The sequence below is a fragment of the Diadema antillarum genome, unplaced genomic scaffold (assembly GCF_040938485.1).
Source record: "Diadema antillarum isolate AM-2024a unplaced genomic scaffold, OU_Dant_1.0 seq00000833_RagTag, whole genome shotgun sequence".
Taxonomy (NCBI): domain Eukaryota; kingdom Metazoa; phylum Echinodermata; class Echinoidea; order Diadematoida; family Diadematidae; genus Diadema; species Diadema antillarum.
In genome coordinates this window covers 25883-46630 of record NW_027271709.1, presented here as the reverse complement: position 1 = coordinate 46630, position 20748 = coordinate 25883, and the positions used below count along the sequence as shown (strand labels likewise).

The 20748-nt window shown below is 40.8% G+C and overlaps 1 protein-coding gene across 1 annotated transcript in view; it reads right to left on the bottom strand.

Annotated features, from left to right (window-relative positions):
• The window catches only part of LOC139740081 (RIMS-binding protein 2-like), a 132074-nt gene that overhangs the window by 94497 nt on the left and 16829 nt on the right, over positions 1-20748 (bottom strand). Inside the window, exon 2 of the mRNA XM_071650671.1 lies at positions 13150-13233. Coding sequence (XP_071506772.1) covers positions 13150-13233 — 84 coding nt within the window. The remainder of the gene's footprint in view (positions 1-13149; positions 13234-20748) is intronic.

Here is a 20748-nt window from a genome sequence, read left to right as displayed (position 1 = left end):
AAGAAATAAAACTATTGCATGGAGTATGATAAGAGCATCGAGTTTATCAATATGGTATAATCGGAACTCAAGCACTTGAATGCTTGGGTGTGTCCAGTACATGTAGAAACATTTCACAACTCCCCCAAGCGATTAAAAAAAAAATGACCGCTACTGTTACTTCCATTCTATCATGTGCCTGTCCCCAACGCGTGACTCACTTTTTTTACGATTTGCAGTATCTTCCTCAAAATACACACACGAATGCATAATGCAAGTGTCGACCGATTGATAATTAACAGCACACAGCATTACGAGATAGGAAGTAAAACATGCTGGGCTATTCCTTACAGATACATGGAGCTTGCAGTATATGGTGCATTAAAGTACAAAGTATGGTGATAACGTGAGTGCTGCATTTGAACTAGGCTCCATCCACGCACCAAATTGCCAAACCTAAAACAAGGATTTCTCAACCAGACATGCATACACAAAGATTCAAGATTCAAGGAGCAACTGGCGTGATACATTCACGAGCAGAATCTCCCACTTTTGGCTTCAACAAATCATTTGCTATGCACACTGCAATGCCATCCTCTTCTTCTTTTTTTCTTCCCAAGTTCTTCTTTTGCCGTCGGGCATGTTGAGTTTTCAACGTGCAATCCGAATACAGTCGTGCGCCGTCTGATATTTTTGCCTGTTTGACACACATACGCAAAGGTTACCTGAAATTTGTCTTCTTATGGGCAAAAGGGCAACGTCTAAAATTAGTGTCTGTCTAGGATTCACCTCTCATTTCAATTAAACTCTGGCAAAGCATGCCAAAAAGAAGCATTTGCATCTATTACTCTTCTTCCTAGAACGCTGCCCAGAACTCAAATCCAATTTTAGAAGAGATTTGACAAGATCTCTATTTGCCGACATTCATTTCTGCTTCTTCTTCTTCTTCCAGAACTCTTGATTAAACCTGATGCCCTTTTGAAATATTACAAGCATTGCCTGTGGTTAAGCGGTACTTACAAGCACTTTCTTCAGATTTTTATTGCTTTATATATTTGTCTAATTTGAACATAATATCTCAACATTTCAATTTCCATAGAAATAGCTTTCAGTCACTCAGAGTGGATGAAGCGTTACCTTAAATAACCAGGATGACTTATCCCATACTGCTTGAATAATTCAACTGTTAAAAAATTCAAAACAAACTCACAACTAATGAAAGTAAATAGGTGTATCTTTAATAAAAAGAGAGAAACAAAAAAAAAAAACACTCAGACAGCACAAACCTCTGCCATGCAGATCATTTTCACTTATATGCTAAAAAAGGTCCCATTTCCCAATAATGAAGAATCCTTTAAAAAATAATAAAACAAAAAATCCTGGATTCAATGACAGTGATCCACATTAATACCAAACTTTACTAATCTGCTCCTTTGTATCAACTTTCACCCTAAAAAAAAATTTCATTCAAGTCCGTGCATAAATTTTTGATTTACATTGTATTTTGCAAACAAACAGACAAACAAACCAATGCCGCCAGCAAAAACAGAACATCTTTGGCAAAAAACAAAAAACAAATTACCACTCAAGAGATGAGGAGACAATAATTAAGTTCCAGGGAATAATTTTACTTCTCAAATTTGATTAGCAGCTTTGATTACTGGGAAAATACTTCAAACAAAGTTCTGTACAGTCCTAGATGTGAAAAACCTGCTGCACACACACACACACACAAAAAGAAACATTTTTGGAGCAGTCACATATATTACAAACAAAACGCATGGCAAATTGTGATGCAATACCAGAAAAATTATTCCTTGGGTTCAAACGATGTTTGTAATCTTCAAAGTTTAAAACTTCATTGATTAGCTTGTAGTTTTAAACTATAATGCGCATCCACACAAAAACTTAATCTTTACAACTGAACTTTCGAGGACAGCCCCCGCTCAATGATCAAACGGCAGAACCAGAAGAAATACTTACACGCAGCGCTAGTGATAAACGCGAAAATGTGTGACAATATGATAGCGCACAGTATGCACGGGAGATTCACCTGAGAGCTAATGAAGGGGGAATGGGGTTCATGGAGAGATCACCGTAACTTTTGAGTTTGATTTTTGTGTCCACACGATGCTAAACTATGAGTGGGGGACCCCTCCCCCCCCCCCCCCCCCCGCATCTTGTGGATAGAGCGTAAACTTCAAGAAATCTTGTGGTTCTAATCACTGACTAATTTTCAGATTGCTAACTTTCCACTGAGTCTTAGTGGATGCTAAAATGTGAGCTAATCATCAAAATTCAAAACTTTGAGCTAATCTATAAGACTCGGAACGTCATGTGAATGAAATATTTTGTTCCTTGGGCAAAAGGAACCTGCCTAGAGTACACAACTGAGAGACCTAGTGGGGATGGGGGGCTGGAAAAAAGTAGAAATTATTGGTGGCAATAACTCTGAAATCTGCCTCAGCAGATGGGTAGTATCTGCATCAGCAGAGGGGTAATCGGCATGCTCAAACTAACAACGATGGTAATAAAATCCTCCCAGTATAAACGGAGCTCGGCATAATGCACGTTAATCTTCATCAGTGAAGGATACCTCTCATAAAGCTGGCTTGGCTGACACCATGCACTGCACGTGCCCATATGCCCAGAGTTTTTGGTACTCATTTGGCAAAGTGAAGATCAATTAGCATCTCAGTTTAATCGATACACATCATACTTTACAAAGGAGAATCATGCAATCATGGACAAGCCAACGAGGCGTAGGGTGTACCTTGCCAGTCCCCTCAACCTTCCCCGACAATTTTCCTGCCAGACTTAGTTATTACCATAGCACTTACATGTAGGTGTCTATGGCTGCGTTAAATTATCTAAAGAATTTCTGAGGCAGAATCACGATCCTAAACGCGTTTGAGGCATTTTCAGGGGTTAGAAACGCCGTTTTGAAACGCCTTCCAAAGGGCGTTTTGAAACACGTTTGAGACCACGATCGCTGTTCTGTGACTGGATAAGCGCAATGCCGTTTTGAAATGTGTTCATATCTCGAGGTCAAATCCCAGCTGTTTCCGGTTGTGCTCTCTACCCATTATTTGTGTGTGACTGAGGAGGCATGTTTGGTGGTATGCAGTTGACCTTTACTTCCCGGGTCAAACGGCGCAAAGCAGCCGCGCAGTGACACCACTCGAATCGCGATTGTATAATGGTTAGATAAACGCGGCTCCCCGAGTATCGCGTTTCAAACCACGTTTGCAAACACCGTTCCAAACGCGTTTTGAAACGTGATTCTCTCTCTCAAGTTAGATAAACGCAGCCTACTGTATGAGAATGCATGCTACAGCAAAATCAGCGCGTCCTCAACAGGTTAAAAGAACCTGAACAGATGATGATAATGATGATGATGATGATGATGATAATGATGATAATGATGATGAAACAACATCTATATAGCGCCGTTTATCTGTAGAAGCATTCAAAGGTGCCAGGCTCCAACGATGTGTCACACATCATTCACAAAGTTGCTGGAAAACATAGGTCTTCAGTTCCAATGTGAAGGTATCCAGCTTGTCACAATTCCGAAGTGGCATCGGCAGATCCATAATGCATATATGGAGATGCTTTATATGAAGATGTAGATGTGTTTTGTGTATGAATGTCTATCTGTATCTACATCTATTTATCAATTTGTCCACCAGCCCATCAAAAGATCTATCTTTCTATTTACATGTGTGACTATGTGTCCATAAGTGTGTATGTGTGTGTATACGGGTGTGTGTATGTGTGCGGTTCCATTCTTTCAAAAAATATACACTCCCCAAAAGGGTGGGGGACAATACTATTTCTTTGGTTAGTTCTGCCAGGAACAGTGGGCAAGCCATAGGAGCAGAGCTGTACAATATCTAGAAGGGTTACCACAACATCATTTCGAGAGGCTTCTCCCCCCATCCCCCCCCCCAACAAATACATCGGATCTGTATCATGGCTTTGGACATGATAGAGAGGGAACATTAAGGGCTGTCTACACTGTTATCTATACACAAGCATAGTCAAGGGCTCATCAAGATGGCAGCATGAGAAACAGCCTTCACTCAAAAGCATCCATTACGTTTCAGGCCTAATGTCCCCCCTACCCCATAACTACATGGATAATGTATCATTATCCCCCAAAATGCAGACTCATTTGGCCCCGTCCAAATTGCAATCCCTCTCCGCTACTGCCGAACATGAAAATCTAGGAGACTCTAAATCAGCCTTATGCAGTCTGTTTGACTCAACAAAGCAAACTGTTTTCATGTTTTCAAGGACACACGAACTTGACATTGCTTCTGTAGTCACAAATGTCCCAGAACTGTGTGTGTGACCAGCCTCACAAACAACATAAACATGTTCCCCATAAGCATTGACAAAAACTCATGTTAATGTAAGTTTGCATTAGTTTTAGCAACACATTAAGTCAACACATGCTAGTACGGAGACTGGGGCCTCTTTAAAGGGGTGGTATAGTTTTGGTTGAGGTGGGAATCAGGTTTTGATTTTTTGCAAGATACTATGAAATATCAAAGAGCATACAATTCTAAAAGGAAATCAAGTTTATTTGATGAAAATTGGTTTGAAACGGCCAAGATATCCAGAAACAAAGAGATCCGAATAGAAGGTGGGACCCACCTTTTATAAGGACCACTTTGTTTCGCTTTATTTTTGGATATCTCAGCCATTTCAAAACCAATTTTCATCAAATAAACTTTGATTTCCTTTAAGAATCGTATGCTCTTTGATATTTCATATAAGTGGTTTCTTAAGTATCTTGCAAAAAATAAAAACCTGAATCCTTATCTCCACCAAAACTATACCACTCCTAAAAGGAAACCGTTCTGACCTCAATGTCAATACGGGGCTTCTCATAAATTAGGGAGAGCTGGCAGATATGCTACAGTATGCTCCAATATGTTTATAGAAAGAGGTGTCTAAAGTAACATAACCTGGCTTATTGATGCTATGCAGAAGTAAACTGGCAATAAATATGAAATGTAAGTACATGTACCTCGCCTTTATTTGATAAAAGGTAGTTTGATCCATCACTTTCAATCTAATCTCTTTTTTGTGTCACTTCAGAAAGAATTTCCTCATGCTTTTACTTTCTATCATCCCATCATCATCTCCATAAATTCTTCTGAGATTGATCCTATACTCAGGAGCAGGAAGAAAAAGATAATTATGACCGGGGGGGGGGGGGGGGGGGGTGGGGGGGGGGGGGGGGGGGGGAATATTTCATAGCAAAGCATACAGAGTACATTCACTTGCTTTATGGAAATATATATTACATGGATGTGGTAGTGAAATTACATCATTGATGTTGAAGGTTACAGGTTACAAGATATAGGATTGGAATAAAGAGGTACAGTACATTCAGAGTCGACTGCTGAAGGCACAATTGATATCGAGCATAGAACACCAAGATGATGTAAATCTGTGTCTCTCCCATTCTGTCTGGTCGTCATTATGATGTTCCTTGCCTTGTACTTTCTGACGCACTGTATGGGCTCGACTGGAATGCATCTGGACTTACTCTATGGCATTTCATTTGTCGAGTGAGCGAGTGAATGGTTGTCCCTTGAGAATCAACCATAATTTTTTCCTCTTTTTTTTTTTTGCTTCCTTTAGGAAATTACATTCATGGCAGTTTCATAACCAAACTTAGAAGAAAATATTTGCATCCTGCAAATGCGGGGAAGTCAAGCAGGCGGAAACGAGTTGATTCTTGAAGACGACTCTCTCTCTCCGGCAAAAGGACAACCTGGTGCGTGGATGGCGGGCGAGGGGTTGGGAGAAGAAGACGAAAGTGGGGGGGGGGAGCTATTGCTTTTTCCATTGTCTGTACACTGCTGTGTATTTGAGTGAATCAAATAAATGAGAAGAGAAGCGAGATGGATGTAATGCAAGGGAGCAGTTTATTCCATCGCGGTCCCTCTACCTTGAATGCGACGCTCACTATTAGATTATAAGTCCATTAGCTACCTTTTGGCGGTAATTCTTTTCTGTACAAGTCGTGGCAATTGTTGAAGGTGGTCGGGTGTGAGTGAATGTGTGTGTATGTGGGGGGAAGGGGTAGAGGGGTGGGGTGGGGAAATTCCGCCTTTGCTCTTCAACAGGATGTGACGGCTCCTTTGATCTGCCGCCCTCGCGCGCTAAATCGTGCGCATGACTTAAATTGGCAGTGATATGCAGTAGTAGCTCGGTTCGGCTCTGACTGGCCGGGGGAAGGCCGCTCCCGTAGGAATAGTTCTCACCGAAACCTCTATGATTGGCCACCACTGCTAGGGGGAATTCTCTTTCTTTGTAAACGTGCGTGTGCACAAGTTACTCCTCAATGGAACGAGGCTAGTATCTACATAATTTGCGCAGGAGATTGTTCAACGAGTGGAAGAATGTAATAAATGCAGCAGTTGGAATTAAACAGAACAAACAGACTCTCACACACGTCCTTTGAAGAAGGCTGAAATGATAGAGCACTACCTGAATGGTTATTGCCACCTAATATTTGCAATTAGTTGGAGATACCCTCTGAAAACAAACACTCAGATATAATATGTCATTTTGCACTCATAATAGCAGGATTGCTGTATCTTTTGCCTAACATTAATGTACGAAACTGTACACGCCACCTTCAGTTCGTATCCAAGCATTGGCTTCATCAGTTTAAATATACAACGTATAGTCTCTCCCGAGCTGATGTTTATACCGAATGAGATCAAACAACCCATGAATTCCACTGACAGGGTCAATCAGGTAATTAAAAAAATTCAAATGGCTTTTAAATGTATGATTATGATGAAACTTGAGAACTCAGTACTGAAAGCTGTCTGCAATTAACAGCAGATTTTTGACTCATTGAAGAATTTTGTCATCATAACTGTAGTAAACTGATGATACCATGCCACAGTAGGCGCGACCAGATTTGCAAAAGATCAAGAAGTTTAAGATCGTGATCTTTAAAATCTCGAAGTTTTGCCCGTGTTACCGCTAACTTCCCGCAAAACTTCTCGCAAAACTTCTCGCAAAACTTCCCACTCCAACTCGGGGTATTTCCTCCTATGCCACCCCCACCAAACTTCTTGATTTTTTGCCAGTGTGAATGGATGACAAAAGATCGTGAAGACTTCGCGATCTTAAACTTCTCGATCTTTTGCCAGTCTGACCGCACCTAGTGATACACTGGCTAGCTCTGATATGGAAGTATTAAAAGCACTCCTTTAACTGTGTTTCCAGTGAGAAATCACTGACCAGCATTGTCATACACGCTACCCAAGTCTCTGATAGTACCCAGGTACATAGTAAAGGATTTGAAAATGTGTAAAAATGAGGGTTACGGATGATAGATGATACAAACCCTAGATTCTGCATGCTTCCAAAGATAAAAATCCATAAGTGGCATCATTTACAATGCTAATATTTCCATGATATCGGCATTAGAATGAATCATATAGTGGACTCCCCCCCCCCCCCCATTAGCATGGCAATAGCTGCTCATAGATCTCTTGACAATGAGAGCATAATGCTCTTAATGATAAACTTTTGCATGTAGGAATATTTTTGTTTTTGTATTACCAACATCATCATATACAGTAGCTCAGTAAGCAATGTTTGACAATTTTGACATTGCATCATAACAATGTCATAGAAGCGTCTTTAACCCATTGAGGACGGACTGATTTTGCTATAACACGCATTTCCCATAGACACCTGCCCTAGTATTCTCGGGACTCATCTTCAAAGGGTTAATGCTTTTTTCTAAGTAATAGGCTGGGGGGGGGGGGGGGGGCTGGTGTTGCAAAGGAGCAATTGATTTCCCTCTATCATACAGCAAATCAGTCATAAAGCTAAAAACAGAATAATGATGCAGTACAGAATGCCAAACATCAATAACCTGGAGTTACCCACCCAGCCCCTAGTTCACGAGGGGTACCATTTTGCAGACACCAGCCTCCACTAGGATAGTTTATTCATTTCAGCATCATTTGATCTGACACTACAGGCAAAGGGGATGGGAGGGGGGTGGGGATGGGATTCCGGGCTCTCAGCCAGTACAGTCAAATTACCACCCGGGATGAAATTCAATCCAAATTGTTCCATGTTTAAATTACAAGGCAATTTATTTTGTTATTAGTGCCACTTTTTTCCCCTTTCCTACCTCCTCCATGTTCTTCTTCTTCTCCTGTTTTAGTCACTTTATCTTTTTCCCCCGCTTTTCATTTTTCAGGTCTTGCCAACTGGGTTGGTGTTTATGAGCTAGGGAGTGACATTCAATAGGAGGCTGTAAACCCCCTAGCTTTTAGCTGAAATCAATGCGCCCCGCCACTCCACTCGTTGCAAGTGCAAAAAAGGCAAAAAAAGAGGGATCTATGTGCTGAACTGGCGAGAAACATAGCCGACCAGCCGACCACGGGAAGGGTCGCGACCTCGCTGGCTCGCGTTTCATCGCCTCCAAGTCTTGCGTGCTCAGGGGAAAAGGACAGAGGGAGGGGAAGCCGGGGTGGGGTCGGGGGAAGATGGACGACGACGAAGCACGTCAGATAAACACAAGCGGCAACAACACCTGGTGCGCGACATACCAATAAACCACTGTCACCTTCGCAGTGCGCGACAAGATGCCGAAGTGCTAATATTTGGCCGGTCGCCGCCGTTTGGGGGTGCCGGTGTCGAGTTTCGGACGGGATCTAAACTGATTATGGAAGCTGAATCGTGGGTAGCAGGAAGCTGAGAAAGAGGAGTCCTGCCACAAGAGAAAAAAAAAATCAAATCCGGAGTGCAGGGAGATGGATAGCACATTCCTAGCACATAGAATTTGGATATTCTGAGGGGAAACTTTTCATAATATGCACAACAAAATAGCACTTAAAAATCTTCTATAAGCTAGGTCCACGCAACTATATACAGAGAATTACATTTCATGTTTCATTAATCCATAGAGACACTACACTAGTTCATTTAAAGCATTACACATACTGTATATAAAATCCACCACTAAAGAGTATATATTCATGCTGGTAAAATTGTCAAGAACTACAGCCCTAATACTTTCAATGTGGTGTACATCTAGTAAATGAAAGCAAAGACAAACACAAAAGAGAGTTAATGCAAACAGTGTAGATAGATTGTAAATTCCTGAATACATAGTAATCTCATGCTACCAACACGAGAACTGGCAAGTGACATAAATTTGTATAATTTGTGTGTTCATTTTTGCTGTATATTAAAGTGAGTAAAGCATCCCTTTAACAGAGGCTCAAACTGCATTGCTCTGAGTCATAACTTTCATAACTTCTTTCACAGGTGAAACACTGTAAGTTCCTCTGTTACTCCTCTCTATGCACAACACGGAGGATTTACAATTTTTATATTAAATTCAAACTCTGAGGGGGAAAAAGGGAAGAATACCCAGCACTACCTCATTCTTCAAGGACACAAAAATTTTTCGCATGACGTGTCGCAAATCTCCCTATGTCTCCCGCTAAATCCAGAACCACTTACACTGCTTGCATTTTGCGCCGAGGAGAAAGCGGTACAAGACAATCTGCATGAAACAGATCGAAGAGGGTATGAGCTCGGCAAAAGTCAGACTTTGTTCCGAGAGGGGGGAAATCAATGTACAAAAGATCGAAAATGACATCCCCCACATACGTAGCCTGAGTGATGTGATTGCATTAAAAGCCTCTGCGCGATCGCCGTCTCCACTCGCCCTAATACTGATAAATTACCGGACAAACTCTGTCGAGATGTCCTGATGAATCCCGATGGAGAAACATACACACACACACACACAACAACCCCAACAGAACAGAAAGTATTCGAACATGTCGACATCCACGACTAGAAAATTGGCTTTCACGTCTTGGGGGAATGTAACCGCAAATCCTTTCACATTTATTTCGGGACGGGCGAAAGACAGATGGAAGAACAATGCGAGAGATAGGGATATGGGGAAGAGATTACAGACACACTGAAGAAGAAATATGATTCAGAAGGTACTAGAGACGGTGCTGCTTTTGGACAAGAAAAAAAAAAGGGGGTTGCAAAAAATCAAAGATTGATGCATGCTGGCATGGCTGTCTCTTGAAGAAGAGTGGGAAGACCCAAACCCCTTAGTCCCACACAAAGCAAATTACTTAGGGACATTTGCCGGCATTAACCTGGCGCTTTCCTCCCGCCCGGGGCATTCCAGCATGTCTTCATTAGGAATGTTGTGTTTGTCTAGCGCCTAATTAATCATATAAGGTGGAGAGACAGGTAGGAACGGGGAGCCTGGCAGGAAAATGAATGCGAAATCAAAGTATGCCGGGTGGGGCAAAGAGAACCTACATGCAATGTACGTGCATGTGAATTCAAGGAACTGTACTTTGCCAGCTGCCGGCAAGCTAAAGGTCGCATGCTTAAGTTCAGGTATCTGCAAAGAACTCTGCACTGTGTATAGATGGACACTCTATGGGACAGACAGATATTTTTGGCTTTTCTCTTCTTCTTTTTTTCTGCTGAACAAACTTTGGACGAGACAGCCGCATAAAGGCGATGACTCATTGATCATATGACGTGAGACCGCCAAACAGGACATATGAGAGAAACCACATTACTTTATCTTGTCAGACAGTGTTAGCTTTTTCCCATCACCAGATAAAAAGAATGAGATTAGGAACAAATTTGATCACCATACGTAGCTGATACCCCATCTATACACAAAGGCTGGGCACAGGAGCGCTTCTTCATCTGAAGAGCTCTGACAGATACTCTTGGAGTTTGTTCATATAGAGAGTCACCAACCCACCAAGACCACACACGGAGTTGCTGTGGGATGCATAACTGTCACGGTAACCTTTACGACTGCTGGGAATTCTAATTCTATATCTGAATTATTTGAATGCGGAGAAAGTGGTAAAAAGTATATAACAAATAATGATGAAACGCCTAGTGAAATCGATCAGCACCAGATTCAAACAGCAAGTATAATATAGACAGGGTAAATGCCTGAACATAAAAAACCGACAAGCACAGAGATACCAAGACAGAAACCAAGGGAGCGCATGGACTAATGGATTGCAATAAAAATGAGAGCACTAAATATCCTTTTCATGATATGTGCTAAAATTTTGTGGAAATTTTTGTGCGATAACTTTTCGTGCTTCGTTGTGTACCATAAAGTTAACATTTAAGTTTATTTTTAATTTTGCAGACAATCATTACATTTGAGTGAGCACTTCAAGCGAGCTCCCAGCTGCTAAAGCCTTAAAAATTCCTTTGGCAGCACACACTATGGTAAAAGGTAACTCAAAATGCGCATTACAAATTTGCATGCTTATACATGTGTGTTTGCATTAGTGTTATATCACAAGAAATGCAAGAAATTTTCGTACTGCAAAAATTTCCACTTTTACAGTAGGGGAGTCTTATGTGAGAATGGTAAGGTTCACCAGCACAAGAAAAATAAAGAGTATAAAAGTAAACAAAAGAGGGGTGAGTATCTATACCACTGATAGGAGTGTTTAAATGAGTAGAGTGTAAAGGTGCTTGTTAACAGTAGTGAATATTCTCCCGCATTCAAGTTCAGTTGAGGGTGTATGGTAACTGATCCCCAGACAGATGATGAATTTGTGCATACTCTTCACAGAAAGCAATAACCTTTCATAAGGCTAGGGTATGGCAAGAAAATATAAGGGAGATTGGACACCACAGATACGCAGTACACCACTGGTGCAACGTCATATTTTTGTGTTATGATCCAACCTACTTTTAGATGTACACTTGAGTGTCTCCTTTCTATGAAGGCTTGGGTTCCCACTTTAAAAAGGAAGCGTAGGCCTGTACACTCCGAGTGCCAGCCCAAAAATGGAATGAAGCTTACTCTGCAGATGCCTAATTGCTAACAGTTGTCATTTGAGTGCATGATCAAACATCAAGGGCAAGTTTGAGTGCACCTGACACCAAGTCGCAGAGAACCAATGGGCTCTCGTTCGATGCAATCCACCGTGTAACCGAGTATGAGGTAATAAGCCCACACATTAGAGGCGAGCTGGCCAAGAAAATTCCACAGTCATTTCTCTGGCACATTACTGCTGCTATCAATAACATGACAGTTTGGCGTCAAAAATCCTTCTTTTCCCATTTGGCACCCAAGAGGTAGAAAGATGTACGTCCTAAAACTTCTTCATGCATTACATTACACCAAAGGATGAGGAGACTGGTGTAATAATGTCTGTGCCACCAATTACAGTCTAAGCTGTCATGATCACCTTTCAGTGTGAGACCCATCACCATACTTTGGAAATGCTCAAACATCCATCATCTTTAAGAAAAAAGGGGGGGGGGGGAGAGGAAAAAAAACTTTTTAAACATCTTCATCTGTACTATCAGGCCACAAACACACTCATGGGACTTTTTTATTTTACAGAGAAAAGCACATATGTGACCCTGCATCACAAAACCAACAAAAAGTCACCAGACATAGATTTTTAGTTAAGAGCAGATTCTGAAAGAGCAGACTTTAACTTGATGTATAACTCAATTGAAATGGACTCTCCTAATCTATCTGAATATTGGAAAGAAAGCACACACTCTGGAAAAGTGTGACTAGAGAAAAGAGGCTCTGAAGTGCAGGGTCTATTCAAGCGTTAAATCTTTTCCAAGCAGTGCTAGCTGTGCGATGAATGGGACCAAAAACAGGATGTTAACCACTGGAGCAACAACAATGAAGGAATTATCAGATTAAGCTGAAATTGAGCATGCTTTTTAACACATCATGTTCACGATTAATGCCAACTTTCAAAGCAGTAGCATCATTCTTTCAAAAGTTATTAGAGTTGAAAGTAAAGAGTGTGCACAGGGTTTTTTAAGAAATGAAAAGGGGACTCTATAAGACACACCTAATCACACTATTCTACAAAAGAGTGTTCAAGAAAAACTGTTAAAAACACTATTTCCTGTTCGTTTTATGATCTCAAACTTCAGCGTAATGTAAAAGAAGAGTTGCTCTTTCAGAAAATATGAAAACTTCAAGATTGGCTAGGTTGACCCATTTCACCTGTTTTCAGTCCTCACACAAAATCAGTTCAGTGCATGCGACTTTTTGTTCATTTTGTGATGCACGGTTACATATTAGGATTAAATATGAAAGGATTTTTTACTCACCAACTGATTAGATTTTCTTCTCTCCTCATTGACTTCTCTCTCGAGTGCTTCGCAGGTTTTCCTCTGCTGGCTAACTTCAACTTCCTGTAGAGTCACAGAGAAATGAACAAAAAATACACAGAATTAACAGTGATGAGAAACCAATTGCTAAACACACAGCAGGTGAACAGGTGCATGATATGACAACACAAAACTTGTGGCATTCAGCGTGCACTTCGGGTGTCCACGAACCAACACTCTGAGCTGCACAGAAATGGCTAACACTGTTTGCCTCACACACACAAAAAAAGAGTAAAATGCACTACTATGGTCTTTAACTGCTATTGGATAGCTAGAAAGTGGCTGCATTGAGGGACTGTTGATTTTGTACATAACTATGAATATATGTGTTTGGATACATATATACTGTACATATACATATACATATATACATACACATACATATATACATATACATATACGTATACATACATACATGTAAACGTATATGACCTAAATATCAGTCATTAGTATCTCTAATGGAGACAGATAAACATTAATGGCATAGTACAGTCAGAAGATGATGTCATTCACCCTCCCTGCCACATGCAAGTGGCAGACCAGTGATGTACCAAGTAGGATGCTAGAGTTTAAGAAAATAAACTGTGTGCGAGTTCCATTTCCTCGGATGAGAGGCCATAACCATACATAACATAGTCCTCTTAATGCACTCTCTAATTGTAAGCTCTTTCATAGGTAGACAGAATACTGTGGAATCGAAGAAGAGTTTAGTGTTGAGTTACATCCCCACCCCCCAGTTTTTTTTCCTTTGGCAAGCTTAATTTGATCTACTGAAGATGTGAAGTTACTACTCTTAAAAATATTTTGCCTTCAATTTAACTTGGATCAAACACAGAAAACAACATGACAGTTACTGAAGATACACTTGTACAACAACATTTCAAAAATATTAATTAAACTCTTCTCATTTGTTGTGCATGCAATAGCAGCACGCTATCTTAGCTCTTGTGACTGCACAGGAATGCACAAAATTGGAGATGGTTTTGGGAAGAACGCACAATCACTTTTGGTGCTAGTTACACAATGCAAAAAAAAAGATAAACAAATGCAGACAATTCTGTTCACATCTGTTTACAAGAAAGGTGACAATCAAATCTGCTTTACTCTCTAATAAGCAGAGATGACTTGTCATAAACCTTGCAGTAGGAATAGATGCCCAATACAATGACATAGCGGGACCTGCAACCTATATTTCATCCACACAATGTCACGTGCCAGAATACTTAACAGCATCTTCCTCATTAAAAATCTGAGTAAACCATAAAAGCATTTATGATTGCAACTTTACTAATCATTGTTTTCTCATCCCCCCCCAAAAAAAAAAAAATCATCCAGCCACTGTCAAAATAAGAACATCGGTATTATTATCCCTACTTCCGCTATTACACATCCTTGCAAGATGAAACGAAATACCGACGATAATCACAAAACACACTAATCTACTCTCGCTCTCCCAACAAACTTGATGTCCCAAACACGTCTTCAATCTGTCTACGATCAGAACTGTCTATGATCAGAGCTCTATTCCAGTCTCTTTCTTGGTAAACCTCTTCAGAAACAAGAATGCTGCTTACATATAATATTGCAAAAAAAAATACGAAATGAAGAAAACCAAAAATGAGGTAGATGATAATTACCATTCTTCTTGGAAGCCAGTTTAATATCCACAAACGCGTGATTTGCAAGGACATCACTAATTTGACTACGGCACAACCAATCTGGTCAAATGGGCGCGAGGAGTGAGCTCAAATCTAATCAATATCACAGCAAACCCTCCCCTTCCAAATCCCCGCCATTTCTTTACCCCCATTGAGCCGGGAGAAGGAAAGCGAGAGAGAGATGCGTGCTGATAAATCGACGGAATGCAATAAATTTGCAGGAGGTTATACGTACCAATAGCAGTTCTACGTCACAAGATTTTATATAAGGAATGCTGTAAATTGCACCTCCACAAATAGACCTCAAATCCCCCATACTCTTATTGGAAGATATTTGGTGCTATATACACCCCACCTTGCTTGTTCCCCCTTAGAGATCCTCCTTATTTCAGCCCCTTTCCTCTCTTCTTTTCAAACCCCCTCCCCATATTGAAAATGAAAGTAAATTTAGTCTTTTTCATTTCTTTTTCTAAAACCCTGTGGCACCTGGAACACCCATGGTCGTCCCTATTGAAAGTCACTGAAACACCTGCTGACGATTTCGCAGAAATATGTGTGTAAATTTGAATATCATATTGTTTAAGGTGCAGTTGTGCAAATATATTACATATAGTTCCTCTGCTGGTTTACACCTGTATATCATCACTGTCTCACTATACTCTGCACTTTATTCTTCATAGATAATACATGCACATTCCATAATTACGTATCCAATATTGCCTTATTCTGTTGCAAAACAAAAACAAAACAAAACAAAGAAAAAAAAGAGTTGTGTGCCCGGGAGAGTGACACAAACACTGGCGAGGCCCATAAGTCTAACACGTGCCTCGCGTGCATTCACATCGTTCTCCAAGTTGCTGCCTCAATCATTAAATAGAGGGTTAACATTGCATAGAACCCATAGTTGCTATTAAAAAGGGATTAGAATCTAAAATCATATTCCGTAACAGGAAACAACACAGAGCATACGAGCAATACATTACAGTGCATTCACATGATCTCTCAATCCACTATATATACCTTACTCAAATGCAATTTTACACTTAGCAAATTTAAAGCAAGTATCTCAAAGGTCATACAGTGGGTTGACTGTATCAATCCCTCGATATATCCATCATTTGAAGCATATGTTAGACGTACTTCCTCCGAAAACTCGTCATGCACAGCATTCCTCTATTGCTTCAGAGCACACTCATGATCGTACGTGAAATGCAGCGGCTCCATATCATCATGCACATTGCAGCATTCAAGTGCACAGATCAGATGATCATGAATAGTCTCTTCATTCCACGGAGCTGAGGTTACCTCTTACATCCAGAGAAAACCTATCATGCCAGATAGATAGTAGATAATCAATTTAGAAACTCAAACGGAAAAAAAAAAAATGATAGAAACCTATCGATTGAAGAGTTACGCTGTCTTAACTCCTCGCTCTCTCATATGACTATAATTCATGCAGTATCTGTAAGTCATACAGAGCAATGCTGTGATTTTCTATAGTAGTCTTTTCTCACAGATAAGATTTACAATTCCAAATTGGGATGTCCGTTGCCTCGTGAAAAAGTCTAAAAAATCTCAATAAGAACTCCATTTCCCTAATAATATGTGACCCGCTACAACAAAATGATCCTAAAGTCGGGCGAAGTCGATTATTTGAAAATTACATGACACAATTCCCTAATCTTTCTGCTTAAAATTGATATATAACACATCCTACAAAAATAATCGGCTGTGGAGATATCGATGTTTAAAAGAGAGCATGTCGAGACGTCTGGGAAATCACTGTTTCTAGAAAAGCGCCCTAAAAGTTCTCCTTGCGACGCAATTACGATCAAGGGACACGCAAGTCCAGTATTCACCTCCGGACAATGGAAGGTAAGCCCTAGCAACCCCCGAAATGCTCATTCAAACACAGCGTCGGCGGTCTCCTCACCGACCAATCAGTGACCAGGATGCCAGGAGAAGCGGCTGGGCATAGCGCACCCCGCCAGCACGCACCAGTCGACTGGGCAGTGTGTGAGCTTCACGCTTCGGTAAGCGGCAAGCAGCAAACTGACCAATGAGATTACTCTGGTCATTGTTAGGGGCGGAGCCTGATGTGTGGCGCTCAATCCAAATGTTCGAACCAGTTTCTGCTTTGTTGAAACGCCAAAAAACATGGCCCAGAAAAACGCTATTTGTTGGTCTTTCCTTTCTTCATTTTGCTTCAAAATTTTGACAGATGACAGAAGACATGTCAGACTCCAATAATATGTCAAATTCAGAAAATCGTAAGTTTTGACCAATTTTGATGCTCTGACTTCAAACTCGATTTTCACGGCTTCGACCGTGCGCGACTTTAGGACCATTTTGTTGTAGCGGGTCACATATGTTTTCTTTTTTTAATTTCTCGCACACATTCAATCTCTAGCCCCCTCTTTTCTACACGGCCTTGCTTTCGAACAATTTTGAGATCAGATTTCCAAGAATACATGCCAAATAATACTGCCAAAATGCTCCTAGTGCAAAATAATCATTCCAGTGCTCAGAAGGTTTTTGTCACTATCAAATATCCCCACCCTGGTATTTGATTGGAAGATCAACACTTTACCTACACAAAATCACTTTTCTATTTCATAGAGAGTCTTTGCTTTGCTCGATTTAAAGGTTGCTAAATTGGACACGCCTGGGTGACACAAAGTGATCGAGCTTGTTCTGTCTTTGCCACGTCAATATCTTGTTAACTCTTTACATGCCAGGCGCTTCCCTTTAACCCGTTGAGGACGAGTGGCGAGTATACTCGTACCGAGTATACTCGGGCAAGTGTCTATGGGAAATGCATGTTGTAGCAAAATCAGCCCGTCCCCAACGGGTTTACTTGCAAAGCTTTTTCATCGGCTGATAATCCCACCAAACTTGACCTAGTTGTGAGGATAGCAAGCCCATCCAGATGTAGCAGCTTGCTTCAGTCCATCAGAAAAGCCAATGGTGGCACAATAGGGATTAAGGAGATTAGTTAATCTCTATTCACTGGCAATTAAACAGTAAAGAAAGCACTCAGGCATGCATGCCAATCAGAGACCAAAGCACAGAAAGAGAAATAGGTGAGAAAGTATCAGCACAACTGACAAGAGTGTTGACTTCATGCTAAGTCCGTGGACACAATGTAATCCTTAGTTCTCAACCGAAGCTTTCTTGTGGTAAAACTGGCTCTCTTTTCTTTTGTTGTTGTTGTTGCGGTGAGATTCCTTCTCTGATCTGCAAACCACAAAATCTCTGCGGAGACATCCTGACCAACCTGTTGGTCACGAGTGGCCACCGACGCCCGTCCAAAGTGAACGCCTCGCTGTCTTCGCTGAAGGTCAAAATCTGGCCAATGATGCATGCCAAGAGGCTTGCCTACAGAAACCTTGCCTCTGACAATGTTTTTTTTTTTAATTTCTTTGGCTTTTTGTCAGAGAAGACTGAAGTTTCATACGGGCTGTAAACACTCAAATTCCTCCTGATTCTATCTTTCAATGGTAAAATCCATAATCACATCCATTACTTGGAGAAGAGATGAAATCTTTGAAGTCTACTTCTATATTATGTCCATACATATGTTGTCATGGTCAGTGATTCTAATCTCTCACTTGTTTTGAACACATCCCACAAGTAATTACAATATTCAGAAAGAAATAAAAACTTGGACATTATCTAATATACTCAAGTTTTGGAGGTGTGTAATTTCATATATTCAAAGGAAATGCACATCATAACAATGGCTAGGATTTCTTTCTCCTTCTAAGGTCACCCATGTCATACAAACCTGTTGCATTCACTAAACCTGATTACCAATTCCTTAAAAAAAAAAGATTTATTCATAGTGCTAGAACTGCTTCAGGGCAGTCAATCAAGAAAAGGGGTACTCAGGACCAATCGGTAGCAGCATCCGAAATACAGTCGATGCATCCTGCGTCATCATATGTCGTCCATCCTTCCTCTTCTTCTTTTTTTTTTAAATCTTGTCTCTTCGAACGACACCTGGGCCCATCTTCAATCATGATGGAGGTTGTTGCACCGCTCTGCCCGTATGCCGAAACGCAGTCCTTCCGCACGATAGAATAAACAAAACCCGCTGTTAGCTACTTTCCCTGGGACAAGACGGGACAGGCCGGGACGTACACCGTCTGACTTATTGTAATTAATGCCTACCTGGAGGGCGATAAATTTTCTTTCCCTTCAGACGTATTTTGAGTTTCGAGGAGGCCGTTCCCTTACTTGAGTCATCAAGGCGCTCTAGCTGCCAGACAGAAATATTCCCTCAGCAACTACCAACTATCGCCTCGTGAAGCTTGAGTGAATATCATCGATAAATTCATAATGAAGATATATTAGCACCCAAGAGGTAGAGAGTGAGATGGTGAAATCTATACAGAGAAAGGTCATTCTAAAGGTCTGAGCAGATTTAAAAATCAGAGAGTATTACACACAAAAAAAACCCTCAAATATCTGCAATCAGTTGGAATTTGACATGAAGATCGAACAGAAAATAAATTTGTCTAAAATACCAGAAATTGAAGGAGGTTTGAAATAAGGGTTACTTTGTCAACTTTTATGATGAAGACTAATTTATAAGAAATCATTACTGGTATTTATATATAACATGATATATGACATCATGGCATTGCACTAATATTTATCTCCCATCACTTTGAGATCCTAGAAATAGTATACAAATAATGACTGCTATGAGGGGCACAGTTAAAATTATGGGCCCAAGGTGATGTGAAAACCGTAACTATGCCCGAAGCGAAGCTGAGGGCATGGTTATGGTTTTCACATCACTGAGGGCCTACATAATTTTAACTGTACCCCGAATATCAAGCGGGCATTTGTTTTATATACCGAAAATATAGATTCCGAAAATATAGATTCTAGTCTCTTTTACAGCACTCGTAATCAATGCTTATCGACAGCGCGGCGGTCGTGTCATTGGTGCGTACAGTGATCATCTATATGTGTACAGTGTACGTTACGTGTATTATATGGGGTTGCGATTGTCTCCCAACAACCAGTCTGCTAGTCTCTTTTACAGCACGCTGATTGAATGCGCGGCAGTCGTATCATTGGTGCGTATTATGAGCGCTCTATTTGTATGGGGTCACGACTGTCTCCAAACCTATTCACTTACTGTGCCCGGGCCGCGATGACAGTAACTCAAAAATAGGGCACAGTTATTTTCATGACTCCCCTTTTAACCAATCAGATGAGAGGATTCTAGAAATGAGGTATATAATATCTCCTATGAAAGCAGTGATGATACAGAATACTGATTGAATACACCAGTGCAAACTTTACATCTTACATTGCATTATTCTTGCTACAAGTATTGTGTAGATGTGCTGTAGGGCACAGCATTGGCCGAGCATTTCTTTAATAGCAAATCACTACAATGCACAACGTGTAAGCCCTGATACTAGACTGCAAAGTTGAAAACAAAAACGAAAACAAAAGAATAGAAAGAAAGAGAAAAAGAGGGGGGAACAGAATGCGAACCCAATCACGCAATTTGAAGCTCGTAAGTGATTGATTTGCGGGGTTTCCCGTTCTGTCACATGGCCTATTGGCTCTAAGGTGGAAGTTGTGTTTGCCCCGGTCAGCTCATCTTCGACTCCCCCTTCTACGCTGTACGTGCAGATGATACAATATCAAACTAAAGCAAGAAAAAGCAAAATATGGGGTGTATACAGAACCCAGGCTTCAACATTTGACTGCAAGGCCATTTGAATACCGATCATTTTGTGTTGTTCAGATCTGGAGGCTTTCATGGCCAAAAGCATTTCTAGTTTCTCTCCAAAAGTGGCATGGATTTTTTAGTGTTTAGCGATTTAAGTCATAACAACCTTCGTAGAATGCCAAA